Here is a 17,007-nt window from a genome sequence, read left to right as displayed (position 1 = left end):
TTTATTTTATTATTACTATTATTTTTTATTATTATTATTTTTTATTATTATTATTTTATCTAATTTTATTTTATTTTTCTTTTTTTTCCATTATTTTAATACTTTGTTCTAGCCTTGCATATAATTGGTTTTGTTAACAGCAGGAGTTGTGATATTAGTTTTTTTTGTAATGTCTGTTATTGACGTGTTGTTTGAGATTGTTATTGTTATTTTTGTATATTCAATAAAAAATAAATAAATAAAAAAAATCACCCAGAAATCTTCCGGGTCAACAGGAGGTCAGCTGGGGTGGACAGTCCGCTGAACTTTGACCTTCAGAGCTGCAGTCTCCAGGCTGACTCAGCAGCTCCCCCCAGTGTTCAGAGCTCAAACATAAAGCCGACCAATCAGGAGCTTGCTCTCCCCCACCTGTCCAGGTGCAGGACAGGCTGTCCACCTGAGATTTGATCTGATTTGTTGAATCAAATAAAATTAATGTTTCAGTTTTAGGACTCTAAATCTGTTACTTTTATTGTTTCACATGTTTTGATTTTCTTCAGTAACATTTCTAATTGTTTTGGTGAGAAATGCTCATTCAGGCTTCACGTTTCTTCCCGTTGCCATGGTGAATCACACCTGTTAACAGGTGGGTTCACTCAAGAGTTTGTTGACCCGCTTCCTGAAACAGGGCTCAGTTGATCACGTGACGGAAAACAGCACAGACTAGTAAAACGTTCATAACGAACCTCAAACCCGTTTCCGGTTGGTTCTGTTGGGTTATGCCGAACTGACAAAATATTTGATCTAATTTAAATTGGTTTTAACGAAGCAAGTCATTGATCTTGGAGCTAAACTGATAGTTTTCGTTGAGAAACATCAGCAGCAACGATACGTCCATAAATCATCAATAAATTATAAATCCTACCCGGTAAATGTAACTCTGTTGCCTGTTTTTCCACATCGCCGCAGGAGCTGCTTCTGTTTGTCCCTCAGCGGCTTCCGGAGAATTACGTCACCGAGTCACGTGACCACAACAAAGAATTTTACCGCGAAGCTGCTCCTCGGCTCTCCGGGTTAGTCAGTCCCGGTTCTGTTCGGTGCGCTGGCGGTTCTGAGCTCCAGGATGTTCTGTGAGAAAGCCATCGAGCTGATCCGGGAGCTGCACCGGGTGAGCGACGGCCAGCTGCCCGCTTTCAACGTGAGTATCCCGGGTGGGATCCAACAGCTGGAACTCCGCCCAGAAACGTTCTGGTTTAAGGTTTGACCCCTGATTTAAGCTGAAAACTGTAAACCACAGATATAATAGTAATGTTGTCGGAAAATAATCTCTTCATTTAACATTTCGGCTCAGATGAACACGGTGAAGTTTTTTGATATCAGATTTATTTATTTTTAAATAAAGGCCTTTATTTGATAGTGAATTGACAGGAAAGAGGGTAATGAGAGAAGGGGGAGACATGCGGCAAAGGTCACCAGACCGGGAATCGAACCTGCGGCAGCCAGTCGAGGACCAAGGCCTCCATATGTGGGTTGTGCTTAACCCCAATATCAGATTTCTAACTGAAATTATTCTGCGGAACTCTGCTGAAGTTTAAGAGTTGATCGTGTCTAAAAACATTCAACTGAAAGTTCATTTTAAAGACATTTCTAGTTAATAGACGGCGGATCCAACACGTGATTGAAACAGTTTGATAAATATGAAGAGAAATGATGGCTGCGATGGATTAATTGGAATCAGTTCTTGGTTCCAGGAGGACGGACTGCGGCAGGTTCTGCAGGAGATGGAGGCTCTGTACGAACAGAACCAGGCTGATGTGTGAGTACCGACCCACTGCACGGTTCTACATGGTCCAGGCTAGTTCTGGTTCTGTTGGGTTTAAGTTCCTGTTGGCTTCATATGGTTTCATGAGAAATTCATTAGTCTCCATGGCAACCATTCAGCTGGGCAAAACGCCCTGTTGGACCTTCAAGGAAACAGCTCCTCCCCCACTCAGCTCCTTCAGACTAGCCAGCAGCAATTAGCAAACAGCTGCTGATCTCATGCTGCTCAGAGCGATGCTGGTGAAAAGGTTCAAGGGTTAAAAGGTGTTAAGACAGGAAGTCAAATTCCTGTATTTGATATAAACAGCAATTTTAGAACAGCAGAGTGCCACACAGTTACTGATTGTGCTATAAAACATAATACTGGCCCTTTAAGGGAACCATTCCCTGGTACCGGTAAAGAACCGGATGCTCTGGTACCAGAACCGGTTGCGCTCCGTCTGACCTCCTGACCTCTCCGTCTCTTGCAGGTCGGAGGCGAAGGCCGCCGGCCGGGCTGACCTCATCCCCTCCATCAAGCTGCGCCACTGCTGCCTGTTGAGGAACCAGCGCTGCGTCGTGGCCTACCTGTAACTCCGCCCACAGTCATGTGACCTGCCGGCCCGGGTCCTGTGACCTCTGATGCTGACCTTTGACCTGCTGTTTGCAGGTACGACCGTCTGCTGAGGATCCGCGCACTGCGCTGGGAGTACGGCAGCGTTCTGCCCGCCAACGTCCGGTTCCACATGTCTGCAGAGGAGGTCAGTGACATCACTTCCTGATGGGGGTTTCTGCTGGCTCACCTGAAGGCTGACCGCACCTGTGTGCGTGGTGTGTTCAGGTGCAGTGGTTTGGCCTGTATAAAAAGTCCCTGGCCTCCTTCATGCGGTCCATCGGGGGACAGGAGGGACTGGACGTCACGCAGGACATGAAGCCTCCAAAGAGCCTCTACATCCAGGTGAGTGACCTCTGACCTGCAGCCTGACCCGCAGAGTGACCCCGCTGACCTCCCTGTGCGTTTCCAGGTCAGGTGCCTGAAGGACCACGGTGAGTTCGAGATCGACGACGGAACCGTAATCCTGCTGAAGAAGAACAGCCAGGTGAGAACAGACTCCATGTTAGTGATGAGAGAAGCACGACAGTTGCTATGACTACAGTCCTGCTGGTGCTTTAATGGGATGTAACTGGGAGTACTGGGAGTGTAGCGGTTTCCAGCTGAGACAGGAAGTGAACAGGTGGCCCATGTTCTGACTCATCCTGACAGGAAGTGGTTTTTGTCCGCAGCACTTCCTGCCACGGTGGAAATGTGAGCAGCTGATTCGCCAGGGCGTTCTGGAGCATGTGATGTCATAACCTCCAGGAGACAGACGGCATCTCGGCGGCCATGTTTGCATTTTTACAAATAAAGTTGTTTTGTTCCTTCCTTTGTGTTGTCACTGAGAGTTAAGTCTGTTGCCGGGCAGATTTCACAGATCCAGGTGAACATCAGCACCTCATTTTAACCCAGAACAGGAGGTCTCACTCTGAGGTAAAAACCTAGTACCTGTCCAGGTGGAGAGGCCACACCCACCAGTTTACACACAGTGACACTGAGCCGACAGGTTAGAAAACTTTAAAAGAAATTTTATCAAGTTTAAAATATTTCACATAAAACAATATTAAAAATGTTTATTAGAAATAATCAGTTTTTCTATAAAATTCCCCTTAAAGCTGAATCATTTCAGACAGAAAAACATCTGAAGAAAATAAAAACAAATAAAAAAAACAACCTCCATTTAGAGAAAAATCAGCTTCAAATGTCTGAATGGAACCAGAGCAGCTAAAAATGCCAGGAGGTGAGCTCTGATTGGACGATCCTCAGCTCTGATTGGATGCCTCCTTGCTGAAGGTCATCGGCTCCCAACTAGAGGTCAGCTGGAGGTCACGGTGGCGGCCACCACCTCCCTCAGCAGCGCCCCCAACGCTGTGACCTTGTCCTCCAGCTGGTCGTTCTTCTTCTCTGCCTGTTTCTGCCGCAGCTCTGTGACCTGCAGCGCCGCCAGCAGCTGCGTATTCTGCAGGTGCAGCTCCTTCAGTGCACTGCTGGTCTTGTTGCTCCGCTCCATCTGGACAGAACCAAAGGTCAGAACCAGAGGTCAGAATGGGCCGGCGGGTCGGCGCCAGCAGAACCACAGACTCACCTGCTCCTTCAGCTGCTGCACGTTGTCCTGCAGCACGCTGCGCAGCGCCTTCAGCTGCGCCTCCAGGCCGGCGGCCCGCTGCTGCAGCGCTGCCTCCGCTCTATTGAACTGTTCCTGAAGGCAGCATAGAGGCAGCGGTCAGAACCAGAACCTGTGCAGCTGGGCCGGTTCTGGTTCTGAACCCACCTGCTTCAGGCTGGCCTGGGATCTGCTCTGCTGCAGCTGCAGCTCCAGCTGCGCCTGTCGCTGCTGGCTCCGCCCCTGCTCCGCCCGCAGCTCCGCCTGCAGCTGCTCCAGCTGCTGCCTGCCGCCCGCATGCTCCTGCAGCTGCTGCAGCCACCGCAGCTGCTGCGCCTTGGCCACGCCTAGCGCCACATCCGCCCGCTGCGCCTGCAAACACACACACGGGTTCTGACCCGGTTCTGACTTGGTTCTACTGCTTCAGGTTAAGTGGATCAGCAGCTGCAGCTCCACTAAAATCTCTTCAGCTTGTTGTTTAGATCTAGATGGTTTTTATCTGATTATCAGTAAATGTTGATCAGAACTTTATGGTCATGTTGACTCGGACCGTGTTAGCCTGACTGTTAGCTCATACTGTTAGCTCATACTGTTAGCCTGACTGTTAGCTCATACTGTTAGCCTGACTGTTAGCTCATACTGTTAGCTCATTCTGTTAGCCTGACTGTTAGCTCATACTGTTAGCCTGACTGTTAGCTCATACTGTTAGCCTGACTGTTAGCTCATACTGTTAGCCTGACTGTTAGCTCATTCTGTTAGCCTGACTGTTAGATTCTGTTAGCCTGACTGTTAGGTCATACTGTTAGCCTGACTGTTAGCTCATACTGTTAGCCTAACTGTTAGGTCATACTGTTAGCCTGACTGTTAGGTCATACTGTTAGCCTGACTGTTAGGTCATACTGTTAGCCTGACTGTTAGGTCATACTGTTAGCCTGACTGTTAGCTCATACTGTTAGCCTAACTGTTAGCTCATAGTGTTAGCCTGACTGTTAGCTCATACAGTTAGCTCATACTGTTAGCCTGACTGCTAACTCAGACTGTTAGCCTCACTCAGAGGATTCACCGTCTCCTGACCTCATGCTGATGGACCTTGTGCGCTGTCTCTATCTGGTTCTGGTCCGGTTCTGACCCATTTCCAGTCTGGTTCTGACCTGCTCCTCTGCCTGTGTCCGCGCCGTCTCCGCCTGGTCCAATCTGGACTTCAGGTTCTGCTGCTCCTGGTTCAGGTTCTGGACCCAAACAGAACCAGTCACATCATCATGGGTCCAGTCTGGGCCCAGTTCTACAGGTTCTGGTAATTAATTGTGAAGCCCCGCCCCGGTACCTGCTGCTGCAGCTCCTGGTTCTGGACCGTCAGTCTGTGGGTCTGCAGGTTCTGCTGGAGCTCCGTCTTCTCCTCCATCAACCTCTGGGCCTCTGCCTGCTGCTCCTCCACCTGCAGCCAACAGAACCAATCAGAACCGGGTCAAACATGACGACTGACAAACACACTGCAGCATAGCTCACCTTACTGAGCGCCTCCCTCAGCTTCCTGTGGAGCTCCGACACTTCCTGAGCGTGGCCCAGATTCTCCTGTGTGGCGGCCAGCAGCTCGGCCTTCGCCTGCAGGGCGGCGACACGCTGCTGCGCCTGCTGCTGCGCCTGCTGCTGCGCCTGCTGCTCCGCCTGCAGGACAGGAAGCTGCAGCTACAGCCTGACTCCAGCAGGGGGAGATGCTCTAATCCCTGCTAATGTTGGACTGGACGAAATGGCCGCTGTGCTGGCTGTTCGGGCAGAACTTTAAACATCGTTTTAAATGCTAAAGTTCTTAATTATTAGACTTTAGGTAAAACTCATATTTATTATTGGTTATTATGAAACATTTCTTTAACATCACTGAAGAACCATCCTGTCATCTTTCACTGCTGATAGAAAACATCGAGTTAAATATGAAAATCATTTAGTTTATGACACGATTCTGCAAATCGAGTTTCTGGAATATTAAGCAGTTCTGTCGCTCATATTAAAGGGGCGTGTCTCTTATTAAAGGGGCGTGTCTCTTATTAAAGGGGCGTGTCTTACCCCCTGTATTCTGCCCCCCGGCTGCAGGTGGTGTTTTTGCACCTATCTTACGTAGCGTTTCTGCTGCTCCCCGTCTTTCTGCAGCTCCTCCCTCTCCTCCGCCACCATCTGAAGCTCCGCCCTCATCCTGCTAAGCTCCGCCTTCACATTGCTAAGCTCCGCCTCCAGCCGCCTCACCTGAAACAACAGCACCTGTCAGCTCCAACAGCTTTTACCTTTGAACTCTGGTCTATCAGCCCGACTCACAGCAGCCCCCTCCTCTTCCTGTTCCTTGGTAACGGTTGCTAGGCGTTCCCGCAGCATCCGGACCATCTCCTGCTCGCTATGGAGACGGTTGCTAAGGTTGCCGTTGTCGCTGCTGAGCTGCAGGTTCCTGCCACTCAGGTCCAGAACCTCCTCACGGTACCGGGAGTTCTGCAGCGGGAGAAGACGGGTCAGGAGTCTGGAGGCCGGTTCTGAACCGCCTCCCACACCAGAACCAGGAGGTTCTGATGCCTCCCAGTTCAGATCATAGTAAAGTTCTTTGATGCCTCACTGGGAGCCTCCAGAACCTTTATTGTGAAAGTCTGACAGCACTTCCAAAGCATGTGGGCCGGGTCAGAACCTCTCTGTGGAGCTGCTCCTCCTCCTCTCTGCTTGTCTCCCGCTCCTCCTCCACCTCCTGCTGCCTCCTCCTGCAAGCAGAACAGCGGACCGGGTCAGACTTCTCCAGAACCGGCAGAGGATCAGAACCCGGGGCCTGGAGCCAGACTCGCCTCCTCTTCTCAGACTCATCCTCCAGGTTCTGGACTGTCTGCTGCAGAACCTTCAGCCTCTCCTGCAGAGCCGCATTCTCCGACCGGACCGCCTCCAGCTGGGCCCTGCAGGACAGAACCCAACAGAACCTGAAGATACACAACCTGAACCAGAACTGGAACCAGACGGAGCAGTTAGTTCACATACAGAGGATCTGATTGGTCCATGAAATTCATGCAGTCAAATCATTGGCCGGTTAGAGATGGAGCCGTGCGTTCTGATTGGCCGGTTAGAGATGGAGCCGTGCGTTCTGATTGGCCGGTTAGAGATGGAGCCGTGCGTTCTGATTGGCCGGTTAGAGATGGAGCCGTGCGTTCTGATTGGCCATAGAGACCTGCCTCCAGTTCACTCTAGCTGACAAACCTGTGAGGTCCGGTCCGGTCGGCCTGGTCCTCCCAGTCGGTCCGGACCTCCAGCTCCAGAACCAGGTCCTCCAGCTCCACCAGCTGCCGGGCCAGCCTCCTCTTCTCCGTCTCAAAGTTCTGTTGGGTTCTGCTCAGCTGGTTCTGGGAGTCCAACAGGGCCCGTTGCAGCAAGTCGATCCGCTCCGAGGTTCTGGAGGGGGCGCTGAGGGAGCACAGCTCCTCCTCCATTTCCACGATCTGGGAGGACAGCTGGTCCACCAGAACCATGTAGGTTCTGTTCTCCTGGCCCAACCGGGTCACCTCCTCCTGCAGCAGTGAGGTCCGGTTCTGCTCCTCCTGCAGCACTTCCTGCAGCGCCGTCTCAACGCTCCTGATCCAGTCTAGGGAGTCCGACCCATTTCTGAGGAGCAGAACTTCCTGCGGCTCCACTGGCTCCGCCCCCTCCAGGCCGACCTGTGATTGGCCGAACCGTGGGGCCGCCTCCTCCTTCCTGCTCACAGCGACAGCTCGGCTGTGATTGGCTGCGGGACGCTGTGACATGCTGGTCTGTGATTGGCCCACCTACCTGACGCGCATCACTTCCTGCTGTGTGTGCAGCTTAAGCTCCGCCTCCAGCTGCTCCTTCTCGGCGCTCAGCTTCTGCACCAGGTTGCCGATCTCTCTGGCGTAGTTCTGCTCCAGCTCGGCCCGCTCTCGCTGCACCCTGAACAGAACCAGAACCGGGTCACTGTGGCATCCTGACCTGGCAGAACCCATGGGAACCAGCAGGGGGCGGACCTGCGCTGCTCCTCGGCGGTAAGCCCCGCCCCCTGCTGGTTCTGGAGGCGAGTCAGCGCCTCCTTCAGCTGCTGCTCCACCTGGACCTTCTGCTCCTCCAGCTCACTGATCTCCACCTGACAAAGAAACATCATCATCATCAGCAGCAGCTGGACCTCTGGTTCTGGTTCTGGTTCGGCTCACCTTGAAGGCCTGGCAGATGTCCTTTCTCTCCACCTCCATGTTCTGCTTCATCATGTCCAGCTGTCGCTCATAGTAGTTCATCTGAGGGACAGGAGGATGAAAAGTCAGAAGTTCTGCTGGGCCAGAACAGGTACCACCGGGCCGCCAGCAGAACCGGTACCTGCGTCTCCAGCTGGATGTGCAGCTGCTGCAGCGCCTCCTGGTGGCTCTCCTTCAGCTGCTGCAGCGCCAGCTCCGACTGGATGCTCCTCATGTCCGAGTCGCCTGGAGAGGAGAGACCGGGTCAGAACTGGAACCAGAACCAAACCCAGAACAGAACAGGAACTCACTGAGAGACATGGCGCCGCTCACACACCAACACACACTCTGCTGAGCTGCAGGTGTGTGTTGGTGGGCGGGGCTTAGCCAGACCTGCAGGTCCGGTTCTGGCAGCCTGTGACTCAGCGGCTCGGTCCGACCCGTTCTCCCGGTTCCAAAGCTTCCAGAACCTTCCCCCATCAGAACCTGGCTGACGGCTCTTATTGTGAAGGGAAGGCAGTGGTTGCTATGGTGATTCCATCCCACAACATCTCTCCTGATTGGACAAGAATCGGAGCCTGGAAGCATCAGAACCTTCTGGTTCCTCATGATTATGGGTCAACAGAACCTCCAGGTCCAGTGCCTCCGGAACCAACCAGAACCAACCGGAACCAATCAGAACCATGCTGCTCTCTGATTGGACAGAAACCAATCAAATACTCAGAAGGTCCTGAGTATTTGACTGGGTCAGAACCAGAACCATCATCACTCTGAGCTGAAGGTTCTGGAGGAACGTCTGGAAAAATGGACCAGAACCATAACCGGGTCGGGTAAAGTTCTAGTTCCTTCATCAGCCAATCAGAGAGCAGGAAACAGGTTCTGGTTCTGACCCAGCCAGGCTGCTGCGGTACCTGCTGCGTCGCACTGGCTGCCGGCGCCCCCTGATGGCCTGGAGGACCTCCTGCAGCTCCTCTGGGCCTCCAGCAGCTCGTCGTTTCTGTCCTGCAGCTCCTGAACGCACCGCAGACACAGAGAGACAGGTGAGCGTCCTGCTGGGCTCCGAGGTTCTGCCGGGTCAGACTGGTACCGATCCTACCCTGCACTGGCGCTGGGACTCTCTGAGCAGCTCACAGAACCGTTCCTCATGGCTCAGGCCGGCGCCGGCCGGGTCCAAACCACCGAGCTGTCAGAACATTCAGAGCAGAGCAGTCAGCGGAGCGGGCTCAGCGGTTCTGATCCGTTGACAGCAGAGACACGGGCTCATCAAACATTCATCAGGAGAGTCAGAACAGAAACCGGACCCGACCGGGATTCACCAACACCCGGCCCGGATCACCTGGACCGGATCAGAGCTACAGGACGGAGAGGAAACCCGGACCGGGTCGGCCCGGTTCTGGTCACCTTGTGTAGCAGCAGCTGGTCCAGATCCGTCTGCAGCCTCTGAACAGAACCATCTGCTTCCCTCAGCGCGGACTGCAAGGCGCCGAGCTCCTGCTGCAGGCGGAGCTTCTCCTGGAGCACAGAACCATCAGAACCGGGTCAGAACCAGCAGAATCAGGTCAGAAACAGCAGAACCGGGTCAGAACCAGCAGAACGGACCTGTGTGGCGGAATCCAGCTCCTCCTGAAGCTCCGCCTCCTTCCCCCGCAGCAGCAGCAGCTCCTGCCGCAGAGCGCTGCGCTCTCGCTCGCCCTGCTGCAGCAGCGCCTCGTTCTCCTGCTCCGCCTGCAGCCGCAGCGCCGCAGCTCGGCGCCTGAAGTCCGACTCCAGATCCCTGTTGGGTCAGAATGGGTCCGTCAGAACCGACCTCCACCTCCCGCACACGCTTTATGGGTCAGAACTTTACAGAACCTCCTCTGTTTACGGGTCACATACAGAACCAGCAGCGTTCTGACCCGGTCCGGCTCCAGAACCGGGTCCTACCTGATCCGGTTCTGGTTGAGCGCCTCCATGCTGGCGTGCCGGTCGTCCGCCTCCCGAACAAGCTGCAGGTTCTGCTGGTCGGCCCGGTCCAGATCGAACCTCAGCTTGTCCCGCTCTCTGCTGGCCTGCTCCAACGCCTCCCTGGAAGACAGAACGGGTCAGAACCGGGTCCGGGTGGGCCAACCTGGGCCGGCTAGTTCCGGAGCCTACTGCAGATGTTGGATCTCGGTCCTGTAGGAGATGAGCGCCGCCTGGTGGACAGAGTTGGCGCTCAGCAGCAGCTCGTTGTCCAGAACCAGGGTCAGGTCCGATAGGCTGAGCCGCTCCTCCAGGGGGAAGTCCAGGCTCTGCAAGCACACACACACACACACAGCTTTACAGAACCAGACCTCCAACCAGCAGGGGGCGCTGCTCAGACTAATGCTGCAGATTGAAGGTTCTGGATGCAGGTTCATCCAGCTGACGATCTATTATTGGATCAAATTGATCTGATTTATTGGTAAATCCTGATCAAATCTTCATGGTGGAAACTTTAACCTTCACACTGACTCTGATGTTGTTAGCCTGAATGTAGCTTCAACGCTAGCTCAGACCGTTAGCTTCAACGCTAGCTCAGACCATTAGCTTCAACGCTAGCTCAGACCGTTAGCTTCAATGCTAGCTCAGACCGTTAGCTTCAATGCTAGCTCAGACCGTTAGCTTCAATGCTAGCTCAGACCGTTAGCTAGCTGTAATTCACATAATTTATTCTATAAATTAATCTCAAATCAAAAGTCATCAAATGGGATTTTAGTGCCTTCAGTGAATCTTCTAACTGAACCGTCTGTATTGTGATCTGATGTTTTCATCAGTTTTACAGTCAAAGACTGTGAACTCTGGTAAATGATCAGTTATGTCACTTATTAATATTCTACTAGTTAAACTATTTTCAAGAATAGAAAGTAAAAATATTACCAGTTAATGTTGACAGTGCGATGCAATGCAACTGGTGATCTTAGACAGTGCATGGTGTTAAGTTCTTCTGTAATTCTGTGTTTATTTGGATTTAGAAGATCAATGTTGAAATCCCCACAGATAAATGCAACTTTCTGATTAACTTTTATAAATGTTTCTTCCATCCAGTTATTGAATATTCCTATATTTGATCCAGGAGCAGCTCATAAAGACATTCTTCTTTTTTTCCATGAGTCTTTCTATAGTCACACATTCAACATTATCCATGACAGTTGACATTGTTTCTGTCTTCTTATAATTAATGTTCTTGTCCACTAAAAGAGCTACACCACCTCCATTTTGTTTTCTGTTTTTACAAACCGTTTCATAACCGTCCATTTCAAAGCCCTTTTCACTGCTGAGCCTCGTTTCTGATGATGAAATGACATTAAAGGTCTGAGTTGTTGGACAGTTTGATGTTGTAGTTTATGTTCAGTTTTAATGTTGAACTGGTCATCAGTGTAACAGTGATAATTATCGCTGATACCAGTAAAAATATATCAGCTACTAAATGGACAGAGGAACTAACAAGTTCATGTCATCAACTGGGAGCAGGTTACTGGTTTCTCAGTCACAAGCTGGTTGCAAACCTGAGGCCAGCAGGTGTCAGTCAGTTATGGTAGATCTGAACTTTGACCTCAATATGAGAAGCTACAGACTGATAGGAGGAACCAAAGAGCTCTGTAAAGGTAAAGGCAAATCTTCTGAAGTTGGGATATAATTAATTTAATTTCACATAATTACCGCGGTAGAAGCCATTTGTTTGTTAACATTTTATGAAATATATTTGTTCTATTTGATTTTTGTTGTGAATGACGTAAACTCACAAACGAACGAGGTAATTAGTCCAACATTTAGAAACTACAGCGGCTGTAATGAGCCACAGCAAAGGGAAACAAAGATAAAATAACCTGAACAGGTGATCAACTCAAAACCACTCCTACCTTTTTACTCTCTCTCTCTCTCTTTGTAGTTTAAGCACACCTGTTACCGTGGCAACCGCCTGCTCCCCGCAAGACGAGCAAAGATTACGTTAAAAACATAACATTCAGTCCGTTACGATATCAAGTTTCCAGGCTTGATATTTATTTCTAGATTATTAATCAGCGCTTCCCTGAACACAGCGACGGTTGATTGACTAGCTGTACTTATATACTTATAGCTTCACGGCCACTAAAGGTCAAAGGGGAAGTGGTGGAGGAGGTGGAGGATTACAAATACCTGGGAGTTGTAATCGGCAACAGACTGGACTGGGCATCTAACACTGACGCTGTGTGCAGGAAGGGGATGAGCAGACTCTATTTTTTAAGGAAGCTGAGATCCTTCAATGTGTGCAGCAAGATGTTGGAGACCTTTTATCACAGTGTTGTTGCCGGCGCCATCTTCTTTGCTGCTGTGTGTTGGGGAAGCAGCATCAGAGCCAGCGACTCTAATAGACTGGACAAAATCATCAGGAAAGCTGGCTCTGTACTGGGACTAAGGCTGGAGTCCCTGGAAACTGTGGTGGAGAGGAGGACACTGAAGAAGGTTCTGTCTATTATGGACAATAAACAGCACCCTCTCCACCACACAGTGGACAGACAGCGGAGCACCTTCTCACATAGGCTGCTCCAGCTCCGCTGTCGTAGGGACAGATACAGGAAATCCTTCCTGCCACATGCCATCTCACTGTACAATAAAAGCTAAATCATTGTTCTGCACTAATCAGTCTGATTTTGCACAACTGCACTGTGGCACACTGCTGTACATATATTTACATATACATATCTGCATTTTTTGAATCTTTGCAAGGACTGCTCTAAGCTGCTTTTTATATTGACAGCATGTTATATTTTATTTTTATTTTATCTTGTCTACATTGCTACTCAGTGGTGGATGTTCTGTGTCTTGTCTCTATGCTGTAACTGCGAAATAATTTCCCTGCTGGGATGAATAAAGTAATTCTATTCTATTCTATACTTGGTGCTAACGTGGCTAACACGAGCAACAGTTTAGTCCAAAGCCTTTTCTGCTAAAATAAAATCTTTAGTGTATGTCAGATACAGACACATTGCATATTGATCTGTTTAGCTAATGTCAGACTGTGTAGCAGGCAGGCTTCAAGGTGTACAAGTTGTATCAGTTCTGCCATTATGCTGTACTTAGCTAACGGGAAGCTAAGTGTGTTTGTGAGACGGCCACGTAGAATAGGCATCAGCCAATGAAAAGCGGCCCTCTGGTAAGGTCCATGTCCTGCACTTCTCGTGTCAGCTCGTCCAGTCTGGGGTTTGTGGTGTCTAGAGCCAATAAATCCCAGATCTATACCTGATAAATCACAGATCGAGAGCCGATCTTCCTCTGATCTAGGATAGAACATCTGGATCATGTTGGTCTGAAGGGAACAGCAGTAAACTGGTTTAGTCCCGTCTGTCCCACTGATCCCAGTTTGTTCCTGAATGATAAATGTTCTTCAGACTGCTGGGTTACTGGTGGAGTCCCACTGGGCTCTGGGCTCAGCCCAGTTCAGCAGACAGGATCAGTGCTGGTGATACTCAGATATTTCCATAACTCCAGATTAATCTAATCTGTCAGGATTAGACAGGAAATGAAAACCTGCTGCCAGTTTTAGTCTGTTTATCAGATTATAATTATTATTGTTTTTATGTTATTTGTTGTTGATAATGAGTCTCTAGAGATGTTCCTGCATAAATAAAGGATTAATAATAATAATAACAATAAAGACACCCTGAATATTTCCTGTATTAAAACTTTCCTGACCTGCTGGCCGGGGTCATCCTGAGCTCCTCCTGTAGTCATGATGCTACCGGCTGCTGCAGGACAAACTGGCCACTCCTCCTCCCTTTCTTCTTCTACTACTCTCCAGTTTGCACCGTTTGCCGTCATTTTAACTTTTGGTTTCCTGTTCTTTTCTCTCCATGGCAGCTCCACCTGCTCTGTGTTCTGATTGGCTGGTTCCTTCCTGGAGGCGGCTGACATGATGCTGCCATCACCTAATCGCTCTCCCTCTCCTGCTGTTTCTACTTTCATGAACATCAGAAATAATCCAACATCAGTTCATCTGTTTCTTCTTCTGCTGTGTCTTCGCTAACCTCCAGTCGGTCGGTTCCCATGGTACTGAGCCCGGTTCTGGTTCTGCTGCATCTTCTCTAACCTACAGCTGATCACCGACTGTCTTCGTTAAACGTAATAAATATATAAAGTTATATACGCAGAAAATGCATTGAAAACAAAAGAGGAGCAGTGGAACGACCTTCTATTCTATTAGCATTTTCTATAGATCTAAAATTATTACGTTTTTCCAGATCAATCATGGAGAAATATGGGACACCTTTGGTACCGACCCGACCCGATCTGACTCGAATGTGAGTAATCTGAGGTTCTGACATAATCTACTGTGCGGTTTCGATCGGGTCAGCAAGCAACCAGTACCAGAACCAGACAGAGTGCTCTGGTACTCCTCTAATTCAGATTCTATTGTAATCCCACAGAACCGGGTCTGGACCCACCTGCAGGATCTGCTGGCTGTTCCTGATGCCCGCCTCGGCCCACAGCGCCGCCACGCGCTCCGGGCTGGTGCCGCCAGACCCGTCGTCCAGCCGGGTCAGAACCCTGGGGCCCACAGTGGCTGTGAGCAGGGAGCGGGCCGAGCCGTCCGGTACCAGCTGCTGGTTCTGGAAGGAGAGAGAGAAGAAGGAATAAGATCTGCTAATCTGGATTATCCCGACCAGAATCGCCTGAATGAATCCGACTGATTCTACAAAACACGTTTGAACCGACGGCCCAAACACTGAGGAGAACCACTGGTTCTGGTTCTGCAGCTTGGCCTGGATAATCACCTGACACTGGTCCATGCCGACCCGCTGGGTCACCGGCCTGGTTCTGCAGAATATCATACTGCAGCTGCCTGAGGAGAAACACCTGTTCACCTGCAGCACGTGGCGCTCCTTCTGGCCCCGCCCACCTGTAGACACTGCCAGTTGCTGATTGGTCAGCAGGCGGTGCTGCCTTCAGGAGCATCGGGTCAAACTGGACCAGAGTGAAACATTTACATCTCTTAACCGGGTCAGAGAGGTTCTGGATCAGGAATCAAAACCGGACCAGAACTTCAGTCCAACGGGCTCTTTGTAGGTCAGCTTCCGCGTTCAGGGAAAAGCGGCTCGGTCGTTTCCGGTCTGAAGAAAATGTCATTTTACACTCGGTGTTTGCAGGGCTTGGCCAGAGTAACAGTTAATGATGAACATCGATCCGTAGCTCCAACAAGTAGCTGGAGAAAAGTTTTAAGATGTTCGCCTCGTTATACATTCACAGAAACGAAGGTGAGTTTTACTTTCTTTAAACTTTGTGGCTAACATTAGCTTTAGCTTATGCTAACAGCCAATATTCTCTGACATTTTTCTTGTAAAAATGTGCTATTTAAGGATCTAAACATTTTCATCCATTCTAACGGACAATGTTTTTACTTTATTTTATACTTATATGTGTTTATTGTCGTTAGTGTTAGAGACCAAGTAACAGGGAGACTACGGTTCTGGCTTTTTGCTTCCGAACCATGAGGAAGTACAACATAGCTTAACGGTAGAGCAGCTCTGGAGTCAGAGTTTGAGTTTATCTGACTGTTCAGATTCAAAGTTGTGCTACCGAGTTCCTTAGGAGTCCCGAGGAAGGAGGATCACGGACAGCCTGGTACTGATCCGAGACACCATCTGTTTTGCGAGAGACAGAAACATTGGGCTGATAGTCCTAAATCTAGATTTTGAGAAAGCTTTCGATCGGGTCTCACACCAGTACCTCTTTCAGGTACTGCGAAAAATGGGTTTTCCTGGGAGGTTCGTAGCGTGGGTGGGACTGCTGTACCGAGACATCTCCAGCAGGTTCCTGGTTAACGGGTTTCTGACAAAAGCAGTGAAAGTGAACTGGGTGTCCGTCAGGGTTGTCCGTTATCCGCCTGCATCGAGCCGCTGGCGCAGATCTTGAGAAGGACCCACAGATTTTAGGGGTAACGATACCGGGGAGTGGAGGGCAGGAAGCCAAATGTCTTTTATATATGGATGATTTTAACATTTTATGTACAGACCTTTTATCAGTGGATAGGATTTTTCAATTAACAGATTGGTTCGGGAAAGCATCGGGTTCCAAAATAAACAAAGAAAAACAAAAGCCCAATTCTACAGACCATGGAGAAATAACAAAAACACAGGATTACAGTTTCAGGTATCGCAGGAAGAACAAAAAATACTGGGGGTGAAATTCGATAGAAATGGAGGAGGAAAGACAAACTGGACAGAAATAATAGGAAAAGTAAAATAAAGACTGGGATTCTGGGGACTGAGGAATCTAACGATAGAGGAGAAGATTTTAATAGTGAAAGCAGTGATTTTACCAGTGTTTTTATTAACCAGTTCTGTTTTCATTCCTCCTATTAGAGTGATTTTAGAGCTGCATCGAGCCATTTTTTACTTTATCTGGGGCTCCAAATGGGACAGACTGCAAAGAGAGATTATGAAGAGACCGAAGGAGAAAGGAGGGAAAGGAGTCCCAGATTTGTATTTGTTTTTAGGCAGCCACTCACTTAAAACACGTAATGAACATTTCCACCAAGCCGAAAACAAACAACATGACCAGATTCTGGCTGGGTTCCTTTTTAAGAAAATTAAAACTGGTAAAAAGTGATTTTAAAACCCCTGTAGCTTTTAACCACCGGCATATGCTTTTATACGGAAATTTTTAGAACATTTTAAACTGGAAGGAGAAGAGAGCAGGATTTTAACCAACAATCGTTTTATTATTTCTGTTGTGCAGGACTGGGAACCAGTGACTCCAGTGCGCGGCCTCCTGTACGGAGACGCCTCCACCGTTTGACGCAACGTGAGCCATCCCGTCCTTCCAAACAGACTCCAGGATGTCATGGATGGTGG

General features: G+C 49.6%; 2 protein-coding genes across 2 annotated transcripts; one reads left to right on the top strand and one right to left on the bottom strand.

Annotated features, from left to right (window-relative positions):
* The first annotated feature begins 986 nt into the window (after nucleotides 1-986).
* Nucleotides 987-3,203, top strand: gins1 (GINS complex subunit 1 (Psf1 homolog)). Its single transcript, XM_032552870.1, has 7 exons — nucleotides 987-1,177; nucleotides 1,731-1,795; nucleotides 2,271-2,369; nucleotides 2,450-2,540; nucleotides 2,621-2,737; nucleotides 2,805-2,879; nucleotides 3,064-3,203. Exons 1-7 carry the CDS (start codon nucleotides 1,103-1,105, stop codon nucleotides 3,130-3,132), a joined length of 591 nt encoding a protein of 196 aa, XP_032408761.1. The 5' UTR covers nucleotides 987-1,102; the 3' UTR covers nucleotides 3,133-3,203.
* A 311-nt stretch (nucleotides 3,204-3,514) lies between these two features.
* Nucleotides 3,515-16,966, bottom strand: LOC116713369 (ninein-like protein). Its single transcript, XM_032553513.1, has 24 exons — nucleotides 16,931-16,966; nucleotides 15,873-15,982; nucleotides 14,599-15,097; nucleotides 10,310-10,446; nucleotides 10,100-10,240; nucleotides 9,776-9,950; nucleotides 9,578-9,688; nucleotides 9,273-9,359; nucleotides 9,088-9,187; nucleotides 8,319-8,422; nucleotides 8,159-8,239; nucleotides 7,976-8,091; nucleotides 7,764-7,901; nucleotides 7,197-7,688; nucleotides 6,794-6,898; nucleotides 6,643-6,712; nucleotides 6,285-6,452; nucleotides 6,090-6,215; nucleotides 5,484-5,642; nucleotides 5,302-5,412; nucleotides 5,129-5,206; nucleotides 4,146-4,349; nucleotides 3,960-4,073; nucleotides 3,515-3,884 (listed from the first exon to the last, which is right to left on the bottom strand). Exons 1-24 carry the CDS (start codon nucleotides 16,964-16,966, stop codon nucleotides 3,690-3,692), a joined length of 3,657 nt encoding a protein of 1,218 aa, XP_032409404.1. The 3' UTR covers nucleotides 3,515-3,689.
* Between the last annotated feature and the right edge of the window lie 41 nt (nucleotides 16,967-17,007).

The sequence above is a fragment of the Xiphophorus hellerii genome, chromosome 22 (genome assembly GCF_003331165.1).
Source record: "Xiphophorus hellerii strain 12219 chromosome 22, Xiphophorus_hellerii-4.1, whole genome shotgun sequence".
Taxonomy (NCBI): domain Eukaryota; kingdom Metazoa; phylum Chordata; class Actinopteri; order Cyprinodontiformes; family Poeciliidae; genus Xiphophorus; species Xiphophorus hellerii.
The sequence above is the reverse complement of the archived record's forward strand: the minus strand, read 5'-3'. Positions and strand labels throughout refer to the sequence as shown.

Excerpts from the sequence above, each read along its gene's own strand:
- gins1 (XM_032552870.1), top strand. The coding sequence starts at position 1,103 with ATGTTCTGTGAGAAAGCCATCGAGCTGATCCGGGAGCTGCACCGGGTG. Across the intron at positions 2,370-2,449 it reads CGCTGCGTCGTGGCCTACCT|GTACGACCGTCTGCTGAGGA; the intron begins GTAACTCCGCCC and ends TGCTGTTTGCAG. Across the intron at positions 2,541-2,620 it reads TCCACATGTCTGCAGAGGAG|GTGCAGTGGTTTGGCCTGTA; the intron begins GTCAGTGACATC and ends TGGTGTGTTCAG.
- LOC116713369 (XM_032553513.1), bottom strand. The coding sequence starts at position 16,966 with ATGGCTCACGTTGCGTCAAACGGTGGAGGCGTCTCC. Across the intron at positions 9,360-9,577 it reads ACCAGCTGCTGCTACACAAG|CTCGGTGGTTTGGACCCGGC; the intron begins GTGACCAGAACC and ends ATGTTCTGACAG. Across the intron at positions 5,643-6,089 it reads GGGAGCAGCAGAAACGCTAC|GCGGAGCAGCAGGCGCAGCA; the intron begins GTAAGATAGGTG and ends CCTGTCCTGCAG.